General features: G+C 43.7%; 8 protein-coding genes across 8 annotated transcripts; 2 read left to right on the top strand and 6 right to left on the bottom strand.

Moving 5' to 3' along the window:
* Positions 1-253: 253 nt before the first annotated feature.
* Positions 254-2380, bottom strand: EAF02_000135 (uncharacterized protein; the record flags this gene model as incomplete). The annotated part of the gene is made up of 3 exons (XM_038896183.1): positions 254-1326; positions 1356-1828; positions 1935-2380. 3 exons carry the CDS (start codon positions 2378-2380, stop codon positions 254-256), a joined length of 1992 nt encoding a protein of 663 aa, XP_038763042.1.
* Positions 2381-3375: 995 nt separating this feature from the next.
* Positions 3376-4311, top strand: EAF02_000134 (uncharacterized protein; the record flags this gene model as incomplete). Its single annotated transcript, XM_038896182.1, has 2 exons — positions 3376-3417; positions 3487-4311. 2 exons carry the CDS (start codon positions 3376-3378, stop codon positions 4309-4311), a joined length of 867 nt encoding a protein of 288 aa, XP_038763041.1.
* A 348-nt stretch (positions 4312-4659) lies between these two features.
* Positions 4660-8222, bottom strand: EAF02_000133 (uncharacterized protein). Its single transcript, XM_038896181.1, has 2 exons — positions 7128-8222; positions 4660-7070 (listed from the first exon to the last, which is right to left on the bottom strand). The coding sequence occupies exons 1-2, from the start codon at positions 7646-7648 to the stop codon at positions 4964-4966; spliced, it is 2628 nt and encodes an 875-aa protein (XP_038763040.1). The 5' UTR covers positions 7649-8222; the 3' UTR covers positions 4660-4963.
* An 809-nt stretch (positions 8223-9031) lies between these two features.
* On the bottom strand, positions 9032-10536 carry EAF02_000132 (uncharacterized protein). Its single transcript, XM_038896180.1, has 3 exons — positions 10118-10536; positions 9366-10065; positions 9032-9274 (listed from the first exon to the last, which is right to left on the bottom strand). The coding sequence occupies exons 1-2, from the start codon at positions 10482-10484 to the stop codon at positions 9464-9466; spliced, it is 969 nt and encodes a 322-aa protein (XP_038763039.1). The 5' UTR covers positions 10485-10536; the 3' UTR covers positions 9032-9274; positions 9366-9463.
* Positions 10537-10712: 176 nt separating this feature from the next.
* EAF02_000131 (uncharacterized protein) lies at positions 10713-13007 on the bottom strand. Its single transcript, XM_038896179.1, has 4 exons — positions 12690-13007; positions 12456-12565; positions 12221-12407; positions 10713-12040 (listed from the first exon to the last, which is right to left on the bottom strand). The coding sequence occupies exons 1-4, from the start codon at positions 12897-12899 to the stop codon at positions 11585-11587; spliced, it is 963 nt and encodes a 320-aa protein (XP_038763038.1). The 5' UTR covers positions 12900-13007; the 3' UTR covers positions 10713-11584.
* Positions 13008-13980: 973 nt separating this feature from the next.
* EAF02_000130 (uncharacterized protein) lies at positions 13981-16586 on the top strand (the record flags this gene model as incomplete). Its single annotated transcript, XM_038896178.1, has 7 exons — positions 13981-14297; positions 14356-14444; positions 14624-15100; positions 15153-15691; positions 15747-15946; positions 16007-16388; positions 16458-16586. The coding sequence occupies 7 exons, from the start codon at positions 13981-13983 to the stop codon at positions 16584-16586; spliced, it is 2133 nt and encodes a 710-aa protein (XP_038763037.1).
* Positions 16587-16767: 181 nt separating this feature from the next.
* EAF02_000129 (uncharacterized protein) lies at positions 16768-19792 on the bottom strand. Its single transcript, XM_038896177.1, has 3 exons — positions 19463-19792; positions 17370-19415; positions 16768-17320 (listed from the first exon to the last, which is right to left on the bottom strand). The coding sequence occupies exons 1-3, from the start codon at positions 19751-19753 to the stop codon at positions 16916-16918; spliced, it is 2742 nt and encodes a 913-aa protein (XP_038763036.1). The 5' UTR covers positions 19754-19792; the 3' UTR covers positions 16768-16915.
* A 1616-nt stretch (positions 19793-21408) lies between these two features.
* On the bottom strand, positions 21409-23788 carry EAF02_000128 (uncharacterized protein; the record flags this gene model as incomplete). The annotated part of the gene is made up of 3 exons (XM_038896176.1): positions 21409-21961; positions 22041-22746; positions 23671-23788. The coding sequence occupies 3 exons, from the start codon at positions 23786-23788 to the stop codon at positions 21409-21411; spliced, it is 1377 nt and encodes a 458-aa protein (XP_038763035.1).
* Between the last annotated feature and the right edge of the window lie 2575 nt (positions 23789-26363).

Below are 26363 nucleotides of genomic sequence, written 5' to 3'. Positions count from 1 at the left end.
TCGAGTGTCGGATTTTCGCATAGTCCGATTTGTCCATACAGAAATATTCGATCTTATCCCTGGGACAGAATGTCCTTATCGAATTGTTACTATCAATGTAGCTGTTTCTGTGCAAAGAAGTCTGTTTGGGTCAAAATAGACATGTTGTTCCATGTTCTACCGAGGTTATGGTGATCATGATGGTATATCATCATTACGCAAGTTGCTCGGAAATCTTTATTTACTTTGTAACAGAGCCCTTGCCTTTACTGCCTTACTCGAACCAACTGTTGAACTCTTCAGCGAAGGAAATGAGTTCATCTTCCGACATTGGTATGTTTAGCTCTTCAGCGGTGGAACGGATAACATCTACCGAAATTGGTAAGGTGAAGTTTGTCATTTCAATTTCAGACTTCAAATCTTGCATGTCGGGATCAAGATCGCTTTTTGTAGTTTGTGAGCCCTTCCCTTTACTGCTTTCCTTGAGACGCTTGTTGGCCTCTTCAGAAATGGAACTGAGATCATCTATCAAAATTGATAAGTTTAGGTTTAGCTCTTCAACTTTAGACTTCAAATCTCGTATGATGGGATCAAGATCGGGATTTGTAATTTGTGGTCCCGTATTAGAGTTTGGGCTTCTAGTCTCTGAGTCGAGTCCATCTTCTGCAATTTCTGCTCCCCGAACAGAATTTGAGCTGCTAGCTTCGGCATTAGGAGCCTCTCTTGTGATTTTAAGATTCCGCTTGAACTTTGGCTTCTTAACCCTGGTACTCGCTTCACTTTTTGTAACTCGTGCTTCCTGCTTGGACCTTGAGCTTTTAATATTACCAGAACGGACACCAACCCATCTGATAGACGATGGTTTCTGTTCGGACTCGAGACCAAGCTGAAGTCTCCGGGGAGACTTCGGTCCTTCAGACCTTGAGTTATGACCGTCCTCTGGAGCAGCTGTATTTGTAGTTTCGTCTCTTGCCTTGACGTGGCCGTCCCACAACTTTTGCAGGAATTTCCGAAGACAAAATTCATTGTCATCAGCTAGAAATTCCGTGCTGTAATTCCATTGCCACAAGTCCAGATGCTCAATTTTGATATGACCAGAGCCTATTTTTTCCAGGTTGTTAGATATGGTGACGATAGCAGAATCTGGCATGACAGATTCACGGTCCTTGAAAGTATCCTCTGGGTACGCTTCCCATACTTTATCACGCCACCGCCTAAGCATAAGCTGGCATGCTTCGACAATATCATTTGAAGCTGCACCAGGAAGGATATAATCGTCGTTTTCAATACCTCTCTTTTCATCTTGAAGCTTGAGCCACACTACAACCAGTGTATTCCAAGCGATGACTGAGAATGATCTCTTAAATACATCTCACGTCTACCCCATTCCTTCAAGTCCAGTTCGTCAAGTCCGATTTCGCTAGTACACAATCTCCTCAGGTTCTGAGATATGGTGGCTATAGCAGAGTCTGGTATAATGCATTGTAAACTGACTTCCTCGTGGCTACCATCTTTTGGTAATCCTTCCCATGTGTTATGACGCCATAGCAAGAGAGCCTTATGACATGCAGCAACTGCGTAATCAAAGGTCACGTAGTCTTGTATCCAATCTGTCACTAATTTCCTCACATCTAATCTCATCTTCGACGCATGTTCGATTGTGGAAAGTTTTTGCCTTTTCGAAGACCCATTGTAATCATCGATATATTCCTTCGCAATTTCAGGTATAAAATCCTCATCCAGCTCGGGTTCGCTAAGCAGTGAGAATATCGTCAAAAGAACATTCTGTAAAGAATTCTCCGTAAGCCATTCAGCTGTATTGCTGGGCAGGCGGAAATCTTCATCTGCACTGAAGTTGGGGTGATAAATCTGTGTCAAAAAAGCGCACTTTCATAGGCCGTTTAGGCCATTGAACAGGAAAATAAATGTGCAGAAAGAAGATACCTCCGGCGTACGGGCTCTCAGAGGGTCCTTCAATGCAGGCGATTCCATTTGTAAGGTCAAAAATATTTCCAAATGCACCAACTCTACTATCATAAAGAGAAGCAGGACAAACACTAAGATAAGGAGTTGTATCATCGGCATGAACAGCTTCGTATTCTAAGGATAAAGTCCTGGTACGATCATATGGAGCCTTTTCCCTGCTAAACTTCAGTACACTGAGTGGCGTATGCTTGAAATGAACTTCGATGGCTCGATTAATACGATTTTTATGTCTGCTCCGAATCTTCGATAATTTCTCTCCACAGGGTACAGTTGTTTTGGTATCAGGATTGGGATTGGACGCAGGTGTATACGCAGGTGTATACGTAGGCGTATACGTAGACTTGGACTGCTGATTCAACCCGGGTTCCTCCTCGGAGTCATTCCAAGGCTCGAAAACATTGGGATTCTCTGCCATATTGACTTTAAGTTAATATGATTATCCGAGTTCGTAGGCGGCAAGCTTTTTTGTACAAACAAGACTGCCAAATTGAAGTTTCGTATGTTTTCAGTTTTGCTTTCCAAAATCAAAGAATGATTAACAGGTCAAAAGACCGAGTGAGGAGATATCAACTATTTCTTCCAAAGATCTAATCTGGTATGAATTGTGAGGGATGAAGATTGTGGGATGAGTGAAGAGAAATGCAACGAGATGAGTAAATAAAGATCAATGCCATTTTGAATCGTTTTGGGAAGGTACTATAGATTTCAGATCTTAAGAAACAGAATAGGAAACCACTGTCATGAATGAATGTTAGATGATACTACCTAGGTAGGTAGATGATAAGTAGTGCTCAGCAAGCGAGCAAGAGCTTTGGGAGCTTGTTATTCCACTATCCCTGATCGGTTCTAGCATATGTTCTACCTATCAATCGACAACTGCAAGATAGATAGAAACCCCAACTTATTGTCTCATTGAACGTTGAACTTTCTCAAGACAACATGCCAGTGAGCAATAGAGAAAACGTGAGGTAGAAAAAACCTATCGACACATCGCGGATTACTACTCCAACCCCCCTGTCCACGCCTAGATTCGAGAATGAAAACACCTGGACCAGCAAGATTCATTGAGATATGGAAGCGAAAACAAAAATCGAAAAATGCAAAACCATCGAACCATTACGAAAGTGTTCACACCTAATAAACTTGATATCCATCCGGCCAAGAGCGATGCAATTTACAAATCCAAGCGTGCTGATTCTTGGACGTTGAGGTATCGGAACACCCATTGGTGTGATTTCATCAGCCCATATTCTGCACAACCAGACATGACCAGTTGCAAGAAATGTATTGTATAAAAGCAAAAGAAAGTATCCCAAGTTTTATTCTCTATCTTGAATTCTCTTCTTGCCATCCCACAAGCGTTTATATTATTGTATCCATTACTTCTACTCAAGTCGCGATCTCCTCATCATGCCATTCGACACAACCGTCAAAAAAGTCGCTGTAGCTGGCGTTAGTCCCCATTCCCATCCCCATTCCCATCTCTCTTCTCCATAATCCCTCTCAAATAACAACCCCCAGGCATCTGGCCCAGTAGGCCAAGCAATCGTCACCGAGCTCCTCAAATCCGAACTCTTCGACATCACAATCCTAACCCGTGATTCCACCACCTACCAATCACTATTCGCCCGCGCGCTCAAAGTAATCCAAGTCGACTACACCTCTCTCCCCTCTCTAACCCACGCCCTAACCCACCAAGACGCCCTGATTTCCGTCCTCTCCCCCCGCGCCATCCCCACCCAAAAACTCCTCATAGACGCCTGCATCCAAGCCCACGTGCACCGATTCCTCCCCTCAGAATACAGCTATGATTTCTATTCCCCGCGCATCCACTCGCTCTCCGCCAGCAAGCAACTCTTCGCCCAAAAAATCGCCATCGAGGAATACCTCAAAGAGCAAGCCACCCACACCTCTCTAAGCTACACCCTCCTCTTCAGCAACCCCATCCTCGAACTATCCCTCAAAAATAACCTCTTCTTCGATTTCCAATCCCGCACCGCGACCCTCAGCCCCCAATCAAAAACAACCCCCATCTCCCTCACCACTCTCCCTAGTCTTTCAAAAGCCGTCCGGAGAATCCTCACCCACCCACGCGAAACGGCAAATCGACCTATCCGCATCAAAGATATCGACATCTCCCATGAAAAACTTTTGTCAATCGCCCAATCACTCACACCCGGTCAAGAATGGAACATTCGCACCGACGCAAGCTCAGATTCGGACTCGAGTTTTGATTTCGGAGGGAATTTCGAGCGCGTGCATAATAGTGTTTTTGGAATCAAGGAGATGACGCTAGAAGAATTGGAGGAATTAGTAAGAGTTGCGTGTGGAGTAGAAAAGTCATAATGAGCATCTATTGTACTATGTGGGCTGGAAAGATCATAGGCGTTGAAGACGGCGCTATGGAAGCTGTCTGAATATACCACTGTTATTAAACTTGAAACAAATTTTTCTCTGCGTATAATCCCCTTTCCTAGTGATTCATAGCAGTAGTGATCGTCCGGCGACGAAAGAGATTCTTCTTGATACTCGACTGAGAACTCCCTCTCTCCCACTACACATTCATATCAGTAATCTTCATAATCTCACCAGTCCCAGCTGGAATTACAATCATGATGAATTTCGTCTACGTAATCAATTAATAACGAACATTTCACATGCTAAAAATGAGCACTTCCATCCAAAATCAAATGCTGCATTTGAATCATTAATTTGACAAAGTATACTACATGATCATTACGTCCATTCAACTCATGTTAACCTCCCCTCCCCTCCCCAAAATTCAACCCAGTTTCACCTCATCCAATCCTCGTGAAAACATCATCTTCTCCCTGACTTGTCGCATGAAAAGTATACTTGAAATAGAGAACCGAGAGGGTATATCGCAGACGGATAGCACTCCTGCAATGCAATGCGGCCTTGCCTGTGACTAAAAAAGAAAAGCAATAAGAAAATACGTTGTGATAGCTTATCCTGAAACATCTGGAACAGTAGTCTCCTAAAAAGCATCCTCAAAAGGACAATCAATACTGTCATGTCCGTCCCGTTCACATACACCGCACCATTTATCCATATTAATTACTCCACTTTCCTTTCCTGGTGCAGCTCCTGGTTCCATGAGATTGGGAATAGTTTTGATAGGCGATGCATCAGGCGATTTCTTGGCTGGCACTAACGGTGCCGGTTTGTATTCTTCCTGGGATGGCTTGGGTGATAATTTAAGTCCCTCCATGACAACATCCTTTCCTGTTCGATGCTCTTTAGGAGACTCATCCTTAGAATTGCTGCTGTTACCGTTGGGGCCAAACATCGGGCAATGTAGGACATCATGACCTGAGGTTTCGCACAATTCACAGAAGTCCTCAGCTGCAGAGGAGTAGCCGTCATTCTCAGGCATTGTCTCCAGATTATTGCGGTGAGCATCCGAGGTTCCACGTTCTCGCCAGCTTTCAACTGTGCTCTTAGTATCCTGGAGAGAATTTCTATCCTGAGTCACAGTTCCACTGCTCATGGCACTAGTACGATGCGTGGTAGGATTGCCAACACTTCCCCTTCGTAGTCCCTCTAACTCGCGCTCCATCTGTTCTTCTTTATTGCCTTTGCTTTCTACCAGAGCACGGAGCTCAATCACTTCTCGTTCGAGCTTCTCCCGGATACGGCGCTCCTCTTCAGAAACTGAAGCGCTGTCTGTACGGCTTCGACTAAGTCCAGGTCGTAAAATGTTTGGTGTTGCGTCCTGATCCGAGAGATTCCCATCAGGTATGGCATCTCTACTGAGCGAGTGAATGATGGCTTTCAATCCACGAATCTCGTCATCTCTTTGCGCAATCTCTTTGGAATGTGTTCCCGCACTTGCGCTCGCAGGAGAATTTGCGTTACTAAGAGCTTCGGCAGTCTTCTCTCGCTCGCGACGGAGTTCAGATCGAGTTCTTTCAACCTCTCCACGCAAGAACTCAACTTCACCCCGAGCTTCGGCTTCACCACGTCGTGCATCTTCAAGACCTTCCTCGAGCTCCTGAACGAGCTCTTCTAGCTGTTTCAGTTGTACAGCAACGTGCTTGACATCATGACTATTCTCGTGCATTGTATCGAGCTCAATTACAAGAGCACGCATGCGCTCATCATATACTCTCTCGGTTTCCGCACCGGCCATTTCGAGCGTGTCTATCGTGCTTCTGAAATCAGCTCGATGCTGATCAAACTCTGCAGTCAGCATGGCGATTTTGTCGTTCTTTTCACGTATAATTGCCCTTAACTGTGTTACGTCTTTGTCATCCACACTTTCCCGACTATGTCTACCACTCGCGTTCTCATTATTGTTCTCCATCAATGATTGTGCTTCGCTGAGAGTTTTCTCCATGTCTTCAATAATGGAAGCCTGTTCTTTTATTTCCCTATCGCGATCTTCTAACAGACTTCTCAATCGCTCAAATTCGTCGTCAGTAGCCCGGGAGGTTGTACGCGATGCGGATCTTGATGCAGGTCGTAATTTCGCGTTAAAGGAAGAGACTGAGCCTACGCTTCCGTTTGTTGCCGTGCGTGCAATCTCTGCAGGAGGTGTCTCTTCATCGCTGTAATTCATCGAGTTCATTGGTGCAGGTCTATTCCCCGTTCCAAGTGCGGAAACACTTCGTGGAGGTACTGGTGTTTTCAAGCCATTTCGGGGGGTATAACCAACTTTCTTACTTGGATCTCTAGAATCTTGTGTTCCTCTAACGCTCTGTCCAAAGTTTGCCTGTGCAGGGCTTGCATATCGAGATGGAACCCTTTGTACAGGTGTATTTGATGATGGGTTAGCATTGGGTGCTCTTCGAACTGGTGACTCTGGTCTTGAAGTAATAGGTGTAGCCATGGATGATCGTGTCTTTTGAACATATGGGTTTGCTGTTCTGCCTGGACCAACAGATTGACTGAATCTTGGTAACGAGGGTGTTGGTTGACCATTTAACTCGGATCCTAATCTCCCAGCCCTGTTGCCCATCGATGGAGAAGCCGGTGAAAGGGGAAATGACTCATCGTGCGAAGAAGGGGTGCTACGTCTTGTCGCCCTGTTAACTGGAAGAAAAATTCCAGCACCGTCGATTGTTGTGTCGAAGTAGTGAATTCTGCATCGCATCAATCAGTTCATTGTCTGCAGACCGTAAATGCCTTGAATGGCTCACCCTTCAACATCTCCATTGTTTTTTCCTTTTGAAGCAAACATTTCACTTAATTCTACTCCAGCAAATACACCCTTTTTGCCTTGCACGCTGCCAACAAATTTGACAATGCCATACATGTTACCTGGTACATCGACTATATCACCAACCTCTAGTTCCTCCGGCCCACCGCCAACTCGAGCAGGTGTGTATGGTGGCATGTTGCCTACTGTTGGCATATCCTCATCAAAAACTGTAGAAAGAGGGTATCTCTTGCTTGCATCTGGGATTGTCGCAAGTGAATTTGAGGTAAGGGAAGCAAGTGAGACTTGTCGAGACGGTTGCGACCTAGGATTATTTAAGGCAAAACCTTGACCGTTGTTGGAAGGATATGCAGGAACGGGTGTAGCTCCTGAAGCTTGTAGTAATGCCAAATTATAGGAGGCGTTGAGATTGGGTGTTGATTTGGTGCTCAAAATTCCAGTTTTGACGAAAGTCGATTTTTTGGGTGACCTTTTCGGTGATGAGATTCTTGTGGTCGACATTTGTACCAATCCACCCAAAATACTCCCTATTATTGTTTTCTGTATTCCCACCCCTCACAATTCACCAATGTGAGCCAATCAACGTTCTTGTTTGTCTGGTAGAAGCCCCTATACAATTAACTTTGACTTTGTCTTTCAAAATAAAGCCGAAAGTTATTCAATTCGAATTTGTATCGTTATGAAAGATGGGGACAATAATTCTAAGATGATTTGTCGTTCTTTTCATTGACTGACGTCCACAGTCGTTACTAACAAATTGCAAGGTAATGCTAGATAAAACAAGAGGAAGAAAGGATTATGAATGAACTTGTGGGGCAGAAGATGTGAAGGATATGGCAGGTACGTAGAAGTTATCTCCTTCACCTATAGCTAGGTAGGTAGTAGAAGAAGACTTGGAAACGGCAGGAGAAAGAGAGAAGCAGGTGCAAGTGCAAATGCAAATGCAGTCTGCAGGAGAGATCAACGCCGGTACATGTGTTTGTTTATAGACATGTTGATCCGACCCCTGCAACAGAAGGAAGAGTATCACGGTGAACTTGAGAGTGGAAGAAGATCAAAGTCAACATTCGATACGGAAATATAGCCAATGGCATCGGTGGGCATGAGTGTAATCAAATTGTGGTTCCTTATTCCTTGTTCTGTAAGATCATTCTACCGTTTCCTATGGAAGCATAGTCCGGCCCCCATCATGAAGCTTCTGCAGGTGTATATTACATACCTATCCGATCTAATCCACTATTCCTATTTTGCTGGAAAGGACATGAAGCAGCTGTCCTCATCATTGTTAATTAGATGGCCCAGCGAAACGCCTCATGGTCCTTCTTTAAGCTTCAGTTGATTGTCTATATTGGGTGATTCTATATTACCCCCATTCAAAGGATGTCCTGTAGTATCTTTCGGTGATCAATGCTTTTGCTAACATGTCTCTCATGAACCGATAAATCTGATTAAATCTACCAGTAATTCGAGAGGTATCTCTGCCTATCGGAATGTGTGGGGATCCTAATATAGATACGACTTATTATTGTCTCTCTAGCTCCTTGAACATCGAAATCAAACTTCACAGGAAGTACACACCATACAGTTTAGACACCTAGTGATGAGTGAATAAAGCACATACAAGCTTCACGACATCATTGATATAGGAATTCACAGTTTGGGAGAGTCTTCCATTTCGTTGCTTGTCCAACATTGTTTGATGTCAGGATGGCCCCCTGGTCCTTGCAATTGATGCAGGTACAGGACAAGTACAGACAGGTACGGGTAAGCATCAGGGTAAGCATCATGATAGTCCGTCATCTGAAGCTCGGAGCTTGAGTATTTTGTAGCATATAAAGTGCACTAGGAATCTAGGACATCTAGGACATCACTCAGTTTGGAAAGAAATTAATTACGATTAATTAGGACTTTGATTGTCTGGTAACTTAAAGCTAACAATTTCTCTGTCTGATACCCTTTAACTTCAATGTCAAGATATCCGATAGCTTCACCCTTGTTAACCTTAATCTAGGCAGGCAATTGTAGGAGCTCGAAATTTCAGCCGTAAAGCGATGAGTGCTGTCATGTCCTAGTCCTTTCGCTCCATAGGTAGTGAACGCTATATAAACACTTGAAAACGTATATTTTCTGTAGCCATTGTCCAGATTAGTGAGTTACTTATATAGAAACCACAAGAGCAAGGCGATATTGTATATTATTGTTCCAATGTAGAACATACCTCAGAGAATGACTACTTGGGTATGTAGGTTGTTGAAGCAAACCTTTTGACTTTGCCTGGAGTCGTTCGATTTTTCTTCTTGTATGAATATTTTCGTTTCATTCCATAGACCCCCTAGGTCTTTGTTGATTTTCATAAATGTCGCCTCTTTCGAAGGGCCTTGTGCCATCGTTCAAAACCATGGCCTCCCTATGGCGTCTTCTGAGATAATCTTCTGCCGTAGTTTGATCCCTTGGTCTTCTCTCGAGATAATAGCTATCGATTTCCTCCATGTCTTGATCCTCAGTTCCTTTCGTCGCAAGGTACCTTGCAGCTGAATCAGGGCTTGCGGGTAGAAGTTTCGCTTCCTCTAACATTTTCCTGCCCCTTTGGTCATGAAATAGTGGCACAATCACTCGATTCAAGCTCTTCTCTTTGTTGAGGGAGTCCATAAAGTTGATTGAACGTTCCTCTGTGGTTACACCCCAAGGCTCTTTCACCAACCAACGTTCTATAAACCCAGCGTTGAGAAGTTCCTGAACACCGTATTTGTAAATCAACTCGTTTATTATCATGAGACAGCTTTTCTCCGCTGTGTCGCGAAGGGGCCAGTTATCCCAGTCTGGGTCGTATTCATGGTGCACGTAGTCCTCAACAGAATATTCCAAGCTTTTGACAAGTGCTTCATATGTTTCGGGCTTGTGTATGCGTTTGACAGTCGCTAGAATAGAATGAGCCTAATGAAACGGGAAGTTGAGAGTAGAAATACATACAATTGTTCACAATCAAGATAAATGCTCGAACTGCTATCGCTCGTTTGCCGTATTCTGGTTGACTAATTTCATGAAGTAGGCTGTTAATGGCGTATTCATTGTGCAGAGCACGTTCGCAGACGATAATTGATGCAGTCTCTTGAATTCCGTAATTCGGATTTTTGATCAACTTCTCCAATGTACTGAGTTTCAAAGAATCCTCGGTCTTCTGGTCGATGAAATGCGATTTGTTCTCGGGTGCTGGAATTGTGGCAGCTTCACGAAAATGAACGAGGCGATAACGCACGAAGGCCAAAACAGCACAAGTTGTAATCCCCAGCCCTAAAAACAGCAATCGCTCCTGTCCTGCTGGCGATAGCATCGCCATGTTTGTTGAAACTACATTCAGTGAAGAAAGTGGTTATGATGAGAATTATGGGTTGATTTGTTCAGAATCGTAACCCACAAGGCTGACGAACGAAGGGTTATTCTTGTGGGGCAGTCACGCGTAGTACCGGTATTGTGGTATCGGATCATCCATCCTCTGCGGGGTTTTAAACTCTTAGGGTTGGGCGTTCAGAAGCTCTAAAGTTTACGTATTATTGCGAAAAATGTGACACTTATGAATATGGAATCATCAAAGAAGCATTCATCATATCTGATCTGATAGTCCTTTTTCCATATTCAATTCTTTTCTCATCCATATCTTATTAGTCAGTCCATTTAACCCAAATAGGTACACAAACCCATCATTCACCAACCCAAGGTTATAGAATATGACAGCCAAATGCACAAACCCTTTCTTTCTTAGGGGAATACAACTCGGTTGATGATGAAAGAACTGTTGAAGATGTAGATTTCTAGCTGGCTGCACTCGCGATCTGTTTAAGCAATCAAAAGTCGGGATCAACATAAATATACGCATTCGACAATTGCGACAAAGAATTGGATTCACGAAGGAGATCTTATAGCAGAGCCCAGAGTCAACCAGAAAGATCAACACTCGCTTTAGTGGGCTGATGTACGAACTAGCTTTTCCACCAACAGCTTACTGATGAATTGAAAGATGGTGACGCTTCATATCCGATTTCGTCTCGAAATGTCCGTGAAGAGTCATGAGATGAGAAGCGGAGAAATAGGGGAGGGTTGTTCGCCTTAGAGGGATTCATATACTCAAGATTGTACATTGTTTAATCAACAAATGGTTTACTCTTGTTGGAAACCAGAGTGTCGTATTCCAAGAGGTGTTTCAATGATGCGGATTACAGCAAATTATATTTAAACCTTTAGATATTCAAAGAAGTGTGGTTCTCTGAGAGCACTGCAATTGTCAAAGCGGATTTAAGATCCCAAATGACATTCAGTGCAAGGTTTTTATCGCCAGTATTTTGAGACTGTCAAAACGCTACACACATGTTAAATATATGGAACAAGTGGCTATTAGAAGTATACCTAGTCATCCCACGTCTATTGTTATCTTGGTAGAGCTCACGAGTTTACCGGCATCTCCGCTACTCCATGGTGACCCGCACTCATCTCATACGTTCTACGATCTTCCAACTCCTCTCGTCTGCCCACATCTTCGATCCCATTCTTCTTCATCATTCCTCCGTAAGTATCCCCTTCATGAAATGCGTTCGAATCCTGATTCGGCAAATTTTCATTAATTCTAATCGTTTCTCGTTTCGGCACGTTCTTCTTCTTCTTGGCTTTCATTATAAAGAACACCCCCGCCGCGATCATAATCGATATTGCTACCGCGACACCCACGACTACCCCCGCAAATGCTCCACGGCTTAATCTTTTACTACTATCCTCGTTGGTATCGGAAGTTGTGTTCTCTGGAGCAGTTCCTATTGTGGTTGCTGCGGCCGTTGTACTAACACTTGGAGTATTTGTCGTCACTGATCCCAGTCCCAGGTTTTCTAAGACCTTCTCGTCACACTGTAAGATATGAGGGTCAGTATTGCGTCTTGAGGACATTTTCTGGAGGAAACGAGGAAAACGAGCCGCCAATAATGTAGCAAAAGGGGCGTGTGCAATGCAAAATAGAGGTAAAGTTTGAGATCAGGGAACAGAAGTATGCAATTAAAGCAAAGTAATTGGTGGATCGGGTAGACTCACCTCTCCTCCAGACTTTGCGCCGCAAGAAATTGTTCGTTTTGGAGCATTTGTCGAGTTCACATTGTCATTTGCGGTAACCACATCATCAGGCAAGGAACCGGTCATGTTTGTAAGAGTAAATCGGTCCGAGTAGGCTGTGATCCAAATAGATTCATTTGATGTCAGATAGGAGCGGTAGCCGAAAAAGCTATTCTGTATTGGTAGGTGTTCTAAAGGGAGGTAACAGGTATCTTACTATTTGTCTTCTAGGTTCGGACCTGAGCTGTTTCTGATATTCACTGGAGGGGACTGAGTCGTTGGATTGCTCATTTGGTATCCAGATAATTTGAAGATATAAAGCTCAAACTGTGAATGTATGTAATCAGCATCGCTTCGTCAGTCCGCTTCATCGATCCGGATTTAACCTTTCCCTTTCTCTCCCTTGCGATATATAAACCGTATGAATGCATCCAAGCGAAATCAAACTTACTGGAGCAGTATCATTTCCAGTGAAAAGAACAACCTCCCAACTGGCATCATCAAATTGTCCCAGCGTGGGCACTATCCCGCTATCACCCGCACGAATTTTATACGGTCCTGGGTCAACAACTTCTCCCATGGAAGGAGATTTAAAAGTTATCTCGGCTCGACATACTGCTATTATCATCAACTGTAGTATAAACCCTCGAAATGAAAACATGATCGTGTCTTCGGCCAGCAATTAATAAAAAACATACGGGAAATAAGCGCAGTCAAATAAAGAGAAGACGAAGACGAAGACGAAGAGGGAATCGCGGATAGCAAATAGCACGCGAAACAGCCAACAAGCACGGTTATATAAATAACAAACACCATATAGTCATGAGTAGCACTAATATGTAAGAAATTGTAATTGTAATTCTTGGGAGCCTAGGATAAATGGGGATCTCATCCAATTCTAGTCCTTTAATCGGTTTTTGTGATTAAATCCTTACCAAGGGAAGCGATCCTGGAGACACTTGGCCCCCAGATGAGAGTCTGAGATTCGTCGACGCGCAGCAGCACCGAAGAGGATGGGCTACACGGCATCGAAAGGAATGGCTTAACTTGGTATGGATATGCAAGCCTCAATATAATTCCTTAAATTGAATTGCAGTACGAAAACACAAATGAAACAAAGAGATGCGAAAAGGCTAGAGCTGGACTGCATATGTATTTTTTCTGAAGGGAAAGAATAACATCCACGACTTTGAATAGGTCACTCAAGTATATTTGACGATTGATATTGACTGGTGGAAAATTGGTCTAATTGACTCCAACATGATCAAGTGGAGAGGTCCTGATGAACCTAGGTACCGCGCTTTCCGTTGCCAAGGGTTTGGACCAAAATATCGGCAAGGCAATCTGTGGCGGAGATATAAGTATTCTACTGCCTCGACTATCTGGTACGTAGCTGAGTTTAGAAAGGTAATCATGACATTCTGATATCAGAGAAGGATGGAATTAACTGTTGGACTGTTGATAGAAGAACATTCACGTTAAATCTGACTAAATTGATTTCAAGGCTAGTGTCGGATATCATTTGCGGGGTTTCTGTTGAACTTGCTTGCCTCGCATATCACGTGCATGTTAACTTGAAGCTCCATTGCGGTGTAAGATTAGAGTGGCCATATTCAATACTTTGTTTTCTAACTCTCGATTGTCAACAACACTTGTTCAATTGAAAAGTTGAGCCATAAAACTATCGAAAAATCAGACATTTCATTCTTTTCTGAAGCAGAATCAAGTTGAACAATCAAATCATGACTATCCGGTTTAATTCCTCCACCTTCACCCCCGAGGTGTTGATTTCTGCCCCTCGGAGATCAGCAGCAACACCAAACGCAGATGGTAAACTGGCATTGTATACTGTCTCGACGTATTCTTTTCAATCTCATTCAAAGACTGCCAAAATCAATGTGTTAAATATAGGTACTGGGGAAAGTTCAACCCTGAGCGATAATGCGAATGATAGTGAGCCAGTGTGGCTGGGATGGAAGAATGAGGTACTATGGTTGAGAGCTGGAGAGAAGGGAGTGACACATTTGGTATTGGCCGATGCAGATGATTTACAAAAGAAGTAAATATGACTCAATACAGGTACCGTTCATGAACGAACTTTGACTGACAGCTTGTAGGCCCAAAATTATCACGACTTTCGACGGTGGCATCTCAAACGTGAAACTTACAGCTCTTACTTCGGATGTTGTAGCTATAGCTGTTTCTGGTATGTACTATAATTACTTGTCCTTTTTTCTTCTTCGAAACTTCCGAATGAATTCGAAGTTCAACTACACGTGAAAAATAGTTCAGTACGAACGTTCGATTATCTTAGTCATATCGTCGGATACTGTCTAGTTTCAATATACTGTCGCTTCAAGTATAGCTAATTCTCGCCTCCCCCAGGCTTGGCAACTCCATCCGGTACTTTATACAATGCTGAAACAGCTAAGAAGCCTCTGTCAACGGCTAAAACATACTCAAAGCTATTTGTGAGAGAATGGGATGCATGGGTTACTGAAAACAAGAATGCGATCTGGTATGCAACGATTACAAAAAGCGAGGGATCTGGAGATACTAAAGTCTCTGGATTGGTGAATGCTTTGACGGGTCATAAAATATCTCTTGAGTCCCCAGTACCACCATTTGGAGGAACAGGAGATTTCGATATTAGTAAAAACGGCATAGTCTTCGTTGCCAAGGATCCCAAGATTGACCCAGCCAACTATACAAAGACTGATCTATACTACATTCCTCTGAAGACATTCACAGAGTCAGAGGCTCCAACACCCCAGTTGGTCGAGACTGGTAACCTGAAAGGCTACAGTCAAGGGCCCGTGTGGTCGCCAGATGCTAAGTCTGTGATTTTCACGAGAATGAAGAGTATGTAACATGTTTTTATCTCTTAAGCGAGCAATTTTCTAACAAAAACCAGGTATTCAGTACGAAAGTGATAAGACAAGACTTTTGTTAATACCTGACATTACTGACCTCACCAATGTCCAAGAATTCTTCGAAACAGAGGATGGCAAGGGTGGATGGGACTTGAAACCCGAGGGTGTCACGTTCAGTAACGATGGAACCCAGATCTACGTAACAGCAGAAGAAGACGGCCGAGTAAAGCTGTTCAAGCTACCAGCTTCCCCACGCCATGCTACTAAATTACCCGAAGCTCTGACTAATAGCGGAACTATCACGGAAAAGCATGTTCTCCCAAGTGGTGAAATATTTCTTAGTGGGAGTTCCTTAATTGACAACAGCGTCTACTCGATTATAGACCCATCAAAACCCTCGGAAAGGATCACAGTTTCATCCAGCTCAGATGATGGAAAAGCTTTCGGACTTTCACAAAAGCAGGTTGATGAGTTCTGGTATACAGGAGCTGGAGATTACAAAGTCCACGCTTGGGTATTCCGGCCATCGAACTTCGATGAAAACAAGAAATATCCTCTTGCGTATCTCATTCATGGCGGAGTAAGTCACTCAATATCTGACAATAAATTCTGCAACATACTAATCATAGACTTAGCCGCAAGGTGCCTGGAACGAAGGATGGAGCACGCGATGGAACCCCGCGGTCTTTGCCGAACAAGGTTATGTTGTAGTGACCCCGAACCCAACAGGAAGCACTGGCTACGGTATGGCGTTGCAAGATGGCATTAAAGGTCAATGGGGTGGACGACCATATATAGACCTTGTCAAGGGATTCGAGTATATTGAAGAGAACCTGTAAGCTTTCAGAATGTTCCTGATCTCCCACACCTGTTAGTCAATATTAACACAAGCTAGATCCTACGTCGATACCAACCGTGCTGTAGCTTGTGGCGCCAGTTACGGTGGATACATGGTAAACTGGATCCAAGGTCACGATTTGGGCCGAAAATTCAAAGCTCTCGTAACCCACGACGGTGTCTTCTCAACTCTAAACCAATACACATCCGACGAACTCTTCTTCCCCCATCACGATTTCGAAGGTACAATCTGGGACAACCCCGAAGGATACGCAAAATGGAATCCTGCCAACCACGTCGCTAATTGGGCAACCCCTCATCTAATCATCCACAACGATTTGGACTATCGATTGCCCATTTCAGAGGGACTTGCTCCGTTTAATGTGTTGCAGACACGTGGGGTAGAAAGTAGATTCTTGACGTTCCCAGATGAAAATCATGTCAGTTTGTTTCCCTCCCCCTGAGATGCTCGGTTGTTGTAGTATAATGCTAATGTTGTGTGATCTTAGTGGGTCTTGAAGCCTGAAAACTCAAGGGTCTGGCATAAGGAGGTTTTCGACTGGATTAACAAATACAGTGGTATTACCAAGGAGAATGAAGAGTTGAGAAAGAGTATTGAGAAATTGAGTGTAAATTAATTCTCAGGTCGGGTAGGGTCATGAATATATGGAGGCAGTGAAGGCAAAATTGATTTTCGAAAGGGATGGAAGAATGATTAGCATATGAACATAATGAATAACAAAGCATGATAACGAGGGACAAAGCATAACTTTACGAAGAGCAAGCAATATGGAAAATGGATCTTATTCTTTTAACCTTTGAGCTGGTATCTATATCATTTATGAATGATTTTCTTTCAGGTCCACAGATCCAACATGTACACCACTAACCAATCCACACATTACGTGGTGACACTACCGCATATGGCACCGCACCGCCACTACTTCACATCCTTTGAGAGAGATATCTATTTCTTTCCCTTTTTCCTCCACTCCTTTTCCCGCTCATAAGCCTTCGACTCCTTTCCTTCCTCGCCCTGGATCTCCGCAATAAGTCTCTTCATCTTCTTCTCATGCGCCGCATCCTTCTCCTTCTTCTGCCTCAAGCTCTCTCTAGCAATGAAATTGCTATCCTTGCGCAATTCACGCATAGCACCCTTTCTCTCCTTCTTGTGCTCAGCCTTCAATTTAGCAGTTTCAGCGCGTTCACGATCTGGATCATAGTGCTTATCTGGATTGTAGGAGTCTTCGAATTTGGGTATGGAGGTTTTGATGGCGAGGGGTTTATGGTGGTGGAGTTCGAGAGGACGACGGGCAAGGTGCGCTAGTTGTAACATGGTTTGGAATTTGGAGATGGATTTGCGGATGAGGGTCTAGAGGGCTGGTTAGTATTAGACTTATAAATTCTGCTGTATGACTTACTTGAGTACTTTCTGGAAGCTTTGACCTGCAAGATTTACTTCCCAGATGTTTAAGGATCGTCAAAGCTGGTTCAAAGACTTCGGTGAAGGCTGATTTTTCAGTCCATAAATCGGCGCTTGCGTTCAAGATTTTGATGTTTGCCTCTAACAAAGCGACTTTCAAGGACTCTTCGTCGTCGGCCGAAAGCTCCTGTGGGATACAGTCATAGAATTCAATTTGTCTGTCTGATGCTGACGCCTTTTCTATCCTCACAGAGCTCTTTGGCTCATGATATGGGAAGCTTCCTGGGATTTTGGCTAGCTTGGTAGGCGCCAAAGCACATAAGGTATTCTCGATGAAGCCTGCTAGCTCTGGAACGTATCTCTTCGATAATCTTTGATATTGTAAGCATAAAGTGCAAAGATATGCTCCCGTAGCATAATTGGATAGATCCTGAGGAATCTTTTGACCAAGATAGCGTCCCATGGTCAAGATTGCAGGGGTGACAACTTGATGGAAATGATCCGAGGTTGGGAATATTGTTCCAATGGCCGTGAGAACTACGAGATCACCAGCCTTCAAAGTCAAAGGTCGTGACTGATTGATCTCAACGAGATGTCGTCTAAACGCGTTGGCAATCTCGAGAGGGAAAGTTTTGGCGAGCGAATGGATGTGGCGGATAATGTTTTCTAGTACGGAGAAGGGGGGACGCTGAGCTTGGTTTGCGAGGTATGAGATATGAGAGACGAGAGAGACGGAGAAGCTTCCTAGCTTTACTTTGTTTTCCGAGTTGAGTTTAGGATGATACAGAGCTCTGATACGCTGAACAACCGTTGGCAGATCTAATAGGGCTATGCCCTTGGTAATCTCGACAAGTTCTTCGTGCGATTGTGGACATGGGAAGGTATAAGCAAGGTCACCGTTAACACCATTTTTGGCTGGCAGCTCCACCTCGGGGAGAGGGGCGTTTGCACCAGTCAGGAATTCCGGTCTCTTGGCCTCCTCTTCGGTAAGCAGACCTTCAAGAAACTCATCGTCTTCGTTATTAGATTCCTCGTCCTCTCCATCAGATTCGCCCTCCGACTCGTCGATGTCTGAGCCACTCGCTACGAGATCATCATCTATAACGAAATCGTCCTCATCATCGGCACCTAATTCCGCAGCACTAGGTCGTGTTTTGATACCTTCTCCCAGTCCATAATCTTCTTCTTCTTCCTCTTCTCCCTCGTCATCTGCCCCTCGTGCGCGATTGTCTTCTTCGTCGTCACTTTCTTCTGCCACACCCTCCATACGACGCAATCTCTTCTCTTCTAATTCTCGCAATCTTCTTGATTCCTTCTCCATCTTTTCATCCTCTGTTTTCGATCTTTCGGTAGGTTGGGATCGTTTGTCTTGCGCCATCTGCCTCATTCGAATATCATATTCCTTTTCCAGCTTCGCTCTGTCGCCGCCGTTCATCAATGCTATACGCTCCGGGTTCATGCCAGGGATATCCTCCGGTGCCGCAGCTGGTGCTGGTGGCGGTTTCTGAGCCATGCCGCGAAGGAGTTCATGGATGCTCGACATATCCTTGTCCAATTCTTCTCGCAAGTCCTCATCATCGTCCTTGGCCGCTTGACGCTCATATTTGTGCATTTTAGATTTAGCGATAAGTTCCTTCATAACCTCCTGCTTCGATTTTTTTCGTTCTGGCAAAGCTGTTCCCTCTTCATCCTCATCTGACCCTTCGGAATTTGAGCCTCGACGGCGCTTTCGTGCTTGTCGTTCCTCGTCGGACTCGTGGTCGTCAGCATCCGACAACTCCAATCCCTCCTCGTCGAAATCATCACGGATTGTAGGACCATCCAAAGAAAGCGATTGTCCCATATGCGTAAGCTCGCCAGAGAATTCGTCGTCTTCAAGATCAAATGCCGAGCTATTCTTGTGGCCCCTCTGCTTCTCCTGCGTAAAACGTTCGAGCATTTTATCTTCGGGGGCCATTGAAGGGTCATTTTCTCCGAAACGCTTATCTATTATGCCTCCTACTCGATTTCTACTTTGCATTTCAACAAGTAAAGTTTTACGGCGCTGATAGAACATTAGCAGATATCAAACATCCTTTCGAACGAACTTACATTCTCTTCCGCAAGACCCCTCGCAACACCTGGTTTCTTGATACCCTTCGAAATCCTTCCGCCAAGTGTTTTGTTACTTGTAACTTCGAATTTGGGTGCTTTAGCCTGCTTGATCTCGAACGGGTTGAATTGATCTCGAATTCCATTGAGCGCGACACTTCTCTTGATTTTCTTCTCCTTGTTTGCGCCATTCTGTGCGTTTTGTTTCTTTTGCTTCTTCGATTGCTGAGGACCAACGATTCCTTGCTCTCGGAGAGAGGCTTTCAGCCTCTTGAGCTGGGATGGCGGCATCTTGATGGATTGCAGTGAAAGTCAAGAGCTCGTGGTAACTATTATTTCACTACTCGAACTTTTTTTCAACATGACTTTTTTTATCGCTTATCGTCAACTGCCTGTGGCTAGTGTTTCGAGATCGATGTGGCTTGAGCGGTTAAACTGTTAATCCGACTCGGCTCTTATTTATCAAACATTTGATGAAGCTGGCTCACTCTGGACGAAAAAACGAGCATACCAAGCCCGCCAAAATCAAGACTTTCTTTAAAACATTATTAATTCAAAATTCAATAATAATTTGAAATATTAAAATAAAATAGATAATCTGAAGACATATTATAAATTATAAATTCATTATAATATATTTCAATTTAAAATCAAAATATCGATTTTTGATTTAGATAGATAATTTTAGAAATAATACTGTTTTTTTAGTGTGCCCTTTTTTTCGTCCAGAGGAGGCTGGAATTTATCGACACTGAAATAGCCATACTAATGAACAACGAATAAAAACCTATGAAGGAGTATTACAACTTGATTTGTGAAATTTCTGGATCCAGTGGCTGCTAATTTTAATTTCTTCCTCACAACCATCTAATACTCAGTCGAAATATCCTACCTTCAACCTGTGATTTGACCTTTGACTTCTCTACACAAAATAGCTGTGAAATTAAATAGATAATAGACCAAATCGACGATAGACCCAATAAACCGTAAACCTATTGGGACATTCAAAAGCATTCGATCGCCGAACTTCACAAAAAGTATTGAACGATGCCTTATTGTCAAACTCGAACTAAAGCATCAAGGAGCGACCAATAGAGATGCTCGTGTACTATCTATATCATTTGCTGCGCAGAATGTCACTGTCAGTTCCATTTATTTTCGAAATCGAGAACTTAACCGAATCATCATCAGAAGCAAGTGATGTACAAGGTGGCCTTCGCACTAGGAATTGTGATGAGAGTAGGTAGGCAGAAGTTCTTTGATCATGCATGAGAAATCCCCAGGCGTTTAATGTGAATCAGTGACCCACCGGCGTGGTATCCACCGCTGCGTCTCGAGTTGACATATGACATTGGGTTATCAAGAAACATCTTGAAGATATGCTTATGTTTCGGTACTTATTCAACACATTAATATGCAAGAGTTAAGTTGCCCTATTTGTTCTGATCTGAGATTCATTGCCAAGTGAATGGTATATGCCTAGATGGGCATGCTAATAATCTAGTATACAAGAAAGTGATGGTGACATAATACATATAAACAAAAAATCCTTCATAAATCATGGTCTGTCTATATCCCGTAATCCATGCCCCGAAGTGTATGTGTGTGTAAACACAATGCTGGATATCTAAACATTGGGTATATAGATGAAAAGGGAGAGGCTCTGCCGTCCCAGCTGTCGTTAGACAGAACGAATTGAATAGAAATGCTAAAAGAGCGTAAAGAAAATAAAAAACATCCCCTGCCTTGAGACCAAGCCATCTAGTTTCATCCCATCTATCTTAATTCTTGTAAGAAAATCGTTATAACGTGCTGTAGAAACGTGGTTGTAGGAAATGTAAATAGTCCGTGTTTTCAGTCATGAGCCACTTGAGGCGTTGGTAGCTTGAAAGCACGTTGAAATCGAAGATATCCATCACCACTCATCAACACCTGCAACTAGAACCCTAGAAACCTCCTACCCAAACATTGAAGTTTGTAAGACCGCCGACCACCGAACTCTCCGCCGTAATCTCAGTTCCGCTCTCAGATTTGACCGTCTGCGAATTTCGGACAATAGAGAAGGTCACATTGCCAGTCTGTCCTGAGAATCCATGGCTCCAACTGTTCAAGCCAGCTTTTCCAGGGTAGCTCGTCACTGGTGATTCGCCAATCTGCACGTGCACATCGGCAGCTGATTGCAATAATGCTGTGAAGAATACTTTGTCTTCACAGAGAGTGTTGGGACTGTATTCTATCTGTCCTTGATTCGGATTATTGCCAAGCACACCTCCTGTTAAACCAGCAGCAGCGGGAGATGTGCGGTACCAGTATTGCATAGAGTCGGTAGTGGCATTAGATTTGATGCCTTTATACTGAGATATGTAGTATGGCAAGAGGGTGAGAAGGTTGGAATGTGGCATGTTTTTGACGTATTTGAGGGAGTTTGCAGGCACTTCCTCGTCATGTAACAGGGGCGCTATGTATGACGACTCTCCCCAATCGTTCCATGTTACAATTCTGTGGAATGGGTCAGTTTTCATGTTTAAGGGCACTAAAGAGCAGAAAGTCCATCAGAGGGGTGGACGAGAATACGTACTCGACGAATTGAGGCTGAACTTCGAGAACTTGTTGCCAACGTTCAGACCAAAGATTGTCACCTCTCCACATCCATGCAATTGGGTTTGCGTCGCTGTGGAAGAACCAAGGGGAGACACCCATCATGTAAGCCTTGCTACCCAAAGTACTTTTCCAAGCAAGGTCGTTTGCAGTCGTCATGTTTACTGGTCCAGCTGGCCACATGTCCCAACTAAAACCACCCTGAACATTGTTGAGTTGTGCGCTGAATCCATCAGGGCCCAAGCTCGTGTAATCAGGGACGAAGTAGATAGAGCCAGCAGTACTTTGAACGGCGCTCCGGATGGGGCCGCTAGGAGTCCAATCTCCGGCATTATTCACTCCCTCAAAAGTGGATACAAAGATTTGTCCGTTGTACTTGAAGTATGCAGAACTTACCCCATATTTGTTGAGATATGATGCAACCGAGGACGAACCTGTAGCCGGCCAGGGTCCGCTTCCACCAAGATAATCGAAAGAGAAGAAAAGTTTGAAACTACTGCCGAGATTTGTAGCAGCATTGAAGGCATTTTCAACCTGTGTTGGGATGTTTGAGTCACCAGTGGCAATGTTGAGTGTAAAGGCATCGATGCCTGCAGCCTGAGCAGTCTTTATATCGGTTGCCCAGTCGTCGGTAGTATGGTGAGCAGTATTGCCCATCACAACGTGTGCAAATACATACTTCTGGGCTGAAACCACAGAGGCAGTCAGCGTTGATGCCAAAAGAAGGAGTGAAAATCGCATGATGAAAGAATGAAATCGACCGAGAGATTGAAATCGACTGAGAAATTGGAATCGATTGAGAGATTGAAATCGTGGGGGAGTATCAAATCGGAAAGAAAGCCAGTTCAACCGAGAGAGAAATGAAAAAAAGGAGTGTGGTAATTCTGAATACAGAAAATTTACGTTGAAGGAATGTCAAGTAGAGGTCTACATACAGCAGAGCACCAGGCTACAACTATATATTGAACTTTGTATAAAAGGAAGAGAGAAGTTGAGAAACTATTCTTTTCGGCGCAGCTGGCAGCCATCGCATCCTATTTCACTTAATTCAATGCGGGTACTACTCTGTACTCCTTTGTAGGACCTGCAGGATTTACGCCAGGGGTACCTTAAAATTGTTTGATCGTTAGAAATCATGACATGGGATATGAAAAGTTGAAACAAGGCGGCGACCTATGAAATCCTTCAAGCCAACTGATCTCCCCGCGGCTGTTTGTTCACTCAGGGGTAATTGTATGATCTTGGTCTCTGATTGGGTTTCGGCCATTCTGCAGGTCCATGCCAATCGTCCCGCGTATCCAAACAAGGAAAAGAGTTTGCTATCAGATCGCGGCTAGAGGCGTCTGATCTTTGGCTACTGTGGGGTCCAATGTGATAAGCTTGACAAGTAATGTACGGATGAACGATTATTTGATCTGCAATGGCAAAAAAAGGGAGAAGTTCAGATGAACAAGACGGTAGAGTATGAGAAATTGAGAATGAGTAATCCAAAATGAAACGAAAGACAAAATCGTGTGTGTACTCTCCGATATCTCATCCCGTACCAATCTAGGTAGACGGTAGGATAGGAGAGGTATACAATAGGTATACGATAAGGATATATCACTTACCAGGTTGTACTAACTTTTCATCGGATTTGGCTTCCTGTTCACTGCCACCATTATCCCTTCGACTTGAGTGATTTGTCATAAAGAGTTGACGGAAACAACTTCGTGATGATGGCGCCATTCTGCTTATTTGTTTATTTGCGGTCAGGGTCAGGGTCTATCTTTGTTTGAATGTACGAGACGAGTAAGCTTGGGAAACATAAATCTTAAAATACCTACTTGTTGGTCTCTATCGGCGAGTCCTGGTCTGACCTGGTACTGCAACAGGGCTGATAACATAAAAAGTATTGCTAATGATCGATCAAGGTTGGTCGCGCGGTACAATTATCCCTTGCGCAAATATATCGGTACGAGAGAGTTGCACGGAGTACGCTCAATTGAACAGTTCAAAGACTTTCGGCGATTCAGTCAGCGTCAAGCCTTATCGTTGTAAGATAATTCAAAGTTTGCTTGTCAACGAACACCTTGCTTGCACAACGATACCCAATCTCCTGTTCTTTACCCAATTAGGCTAATTAAGTCTCAATACGAAACTACCGGACTCTGGCGGCTCGTTGCGTCCTTGGACCCCGTAGAAGACATCCTACCGCCAGAACAATCAGTTTTACCCAATCAGCAGTGTAGAATGTACTCCAGTAGGTCTGCCTCGAGTCCAGCTAGCTAGGGTAGATTAGCCGGCCAAGATTCAGCTCTTGGATTGGACAGCTGTGCTCCCGGAATATCAGAAATCTATACTGATAAGTTCACGATGCCTTGTGAGTTTTGTGACATTAATATCAGTCTGCATTTGTTATCTATCCTTCGGGCGACAGGACGTTTTGGGTATTAACATATTGTGATCGTGGTGATTCCTGCATTTTCGAGAATGGGGGAAATCTCGGTATAGATCTCGGTGTGCTGATAACCTAACATCCGGTCCCGGAGAAGCCTTCAAATTCTTTCCAAAATATATCGATCAATTTAGTAACTGTTCAGCACTTCAATGTCATACTCAACCTTTGTGGTCATATCAACGATGGAGTCTGCTAAGATATAACTCTCAAAAGGAGAAGGCTTGGTATGAATCTGAAAAGTTTTAGGCAAGTACTTAAATCTTCGTCGAACTAGTGCTCGGCATTGCCTGCAGCAATGACTCGGGTTCACGGCGGTAACTTGGCGAATTATCATGACTTTATGTTGGAATTGTGGGATCATCAATGATGTGCTCTACTCTTCTCTCTTACCATCACCATTGTTGCCTTCAATATAAAGCAATTTAAAGTACTGTCTCTCATTGTTCCCTTCCAAAATCTACACCAGCAATTCTCAATGTCTCAAATTGGGACTAGATCTATATCTTGGTGGATTTATAGGCTCCAAACTGTACCTTGAATTAGAAATTTGCAAGCCATAAATTTCGATCCTGTCTATCCAGCAGTCATGACGATCGATGATCTAGCTGATAGCGAGGGCAATTTGACCATCAAGATCTAATTTTGTGCAAACTCGGCTAACGGGAGTCTTCATGCCGCTATCTGAAGCTATGCTCCCCCCAAATCTGCCCATAAAGGAGTAGGAGTTGCTTCCAAGCGCATGATCTTCTTTTTTTTAACGATCACCGTACCCGTGCTGCTGGGTCTTCTCTAGCTCCGAAGTCGAGTATGAGATGAGCAATGGCTCTGAAAATGGAAGGAAGGTGCTGGGCCAAGATGCTGCCGTGAATCTCATGATAATCGGGAGATTTGTAATATCAATGGAGGATCTTTGGAACTGTAAATTTCCGAACGATCTCGTAGCTTCCTTCGATCTCTGTAAGCATGCCTCCATGATTTATCCATTTTTCTATTTAGCGACAGAGAATTGATTATATTTGTTCTACTTCCAGTTTTAGTAACAATATAAATATCTCAATCTGATATCCCGACTCCACGCACCAAATATGTACCCTTACGATGATCAAACTCGCTTATCCCTTATTCACTGTTACTCATCAACATAAACAGCAAGCATTGCATCCTTCAAACAATGATCCTCATAATAATTTACCAAACACATGGCCTTCCTTACCGGCTCTCATTAATGATCACCATCCCCCACAATACCGAAATCCACGAGTTTCCAAGGATAATTCGGTAAGGATCACATCTGATAACCAGGATTACGAGCTCGAGCTCCCACGGCCCCCTAAAATCTGAACACACATATGTAGGTGGAATACGTACACAGCCACCATTTTCTGCAACCCTACTACATAACCCCGCTCTTCGTAATCCTGACCACTGATTTATTCTTCCAACAATATGGTTTCCCTCGCGAGGCATTTATATCCATCCAGTGATGTGATCCCACTCGCAAGACAGCAAATGTCTTTGTCATTTTATATCTTCATCCTCATGTTTCATGCGGCAAGTAAGTCGAAGGATAAAAATACTCGCAGACTTCTTTGTAAATTAGCTGGATCGGAATCAATATTCTGTGCCCCGTTCAAACATTTCCTCTTTTATTAATCATGCAAAGGTTCACATGGAAAGCACACGCAGAAAAATCGAGATCGTTTCATTGATGTCGCTGTAGTATATATTTAGCATGCACCTAGCCATCGGGGGTTTCAGTATACCGAAGTCAACATGAAGATTGGATATTCACGTCTAATTTACCAGTCTGGACCTGCTGGAAACCTCGAGGTCTGCAGTGCCCGGATGGGTAACATTACTGTT

Source organism: Botrytis sinoallii (genome assembly GCF_014898435.1).
Source record: "Botrytis sinoallii strain Bc 23 chromosome Unknown BSIN_001, whole genome shotgun sequence".
NCBI lineage: Eukaryota > Fungi > Ascomycota > Leotiomycetes > Helotiales > Sclerotiniaceae > Botrytis > Botrytis sinoallii.
Note: the sequence above shows the minus strand (reverse complement) of the source record. Positions and strands in the feature narration are given on the sequence as shown.

Coding starts and splice junctions, on each gene's coding strand:
- EAF02_000133 (XM_038896181.1), bottom strand. CDS start 7,648: ATGTCGACCACAAGAATCTCATCACCGAAAAGGTCACCCAAAAAATCG. Junction 7,071..7,127: donor AACAATGGAGATGTTGAAGG/GTGAGCCATTCA, acceptor GATGCGATGCAG/AATTCACTACTTCGACACAA.
- EAF02_000132 (XM_038896180.1), bottom strand. CDS start 10,484: ATGGCGATGCTATCGCCAGCAGGACAGGAGCGATTGCTGTTTTTAGGG. Junction 10,066..10,117: donor TATCTTGATTGTGAACAATT/GTATGTATTTCT, acceptor ATTCTATTCTAG/CGACTGTCAAACGCATACAC.
- EAF02_000131 (XM_038896179.1), bottom strand. CDS start 12,899: ATGTTTTCATTTCGAGGGTTTATACTACAGTTGATGATAATAGCAGTA. Junction 12,566..12,689: donor CTGGAAATGATACTGCTCCA/GTAAGTTTGATT, acceptor ATACATTCACAG/TTTGAGCTTTATATCTTCAA. Junction 12,041..12,220: donor GCGCAAAGTCTGGAGGAGAG/GTGAGTCTACCC, acceptor CATATCTTACAG/TGTGACGAGAAGGTCTTAGA.
- EAF02_000129 (XM_038896177.1), bottom strand. CDS start 19,753: ATGCCGCCATCCCAGCTCAAGAGGCTGAAAGCCTCTCTCCGAGAGCAA. Junction 19,416..19,462: donor GGGGTCTTGCGGAAGAGAAT/GTAAGTTCGTTC, acceptor ATGTTCTATCAG/CGCCGTAAAACTTTACTTGT. Junction 17,321..17,369: donor AGCTTCCAGAAAGTACTCAA/GTAAGTCATACA, acceptor CCAGCCCTCTAG/ACCCTCATCCGCAAATCCAT.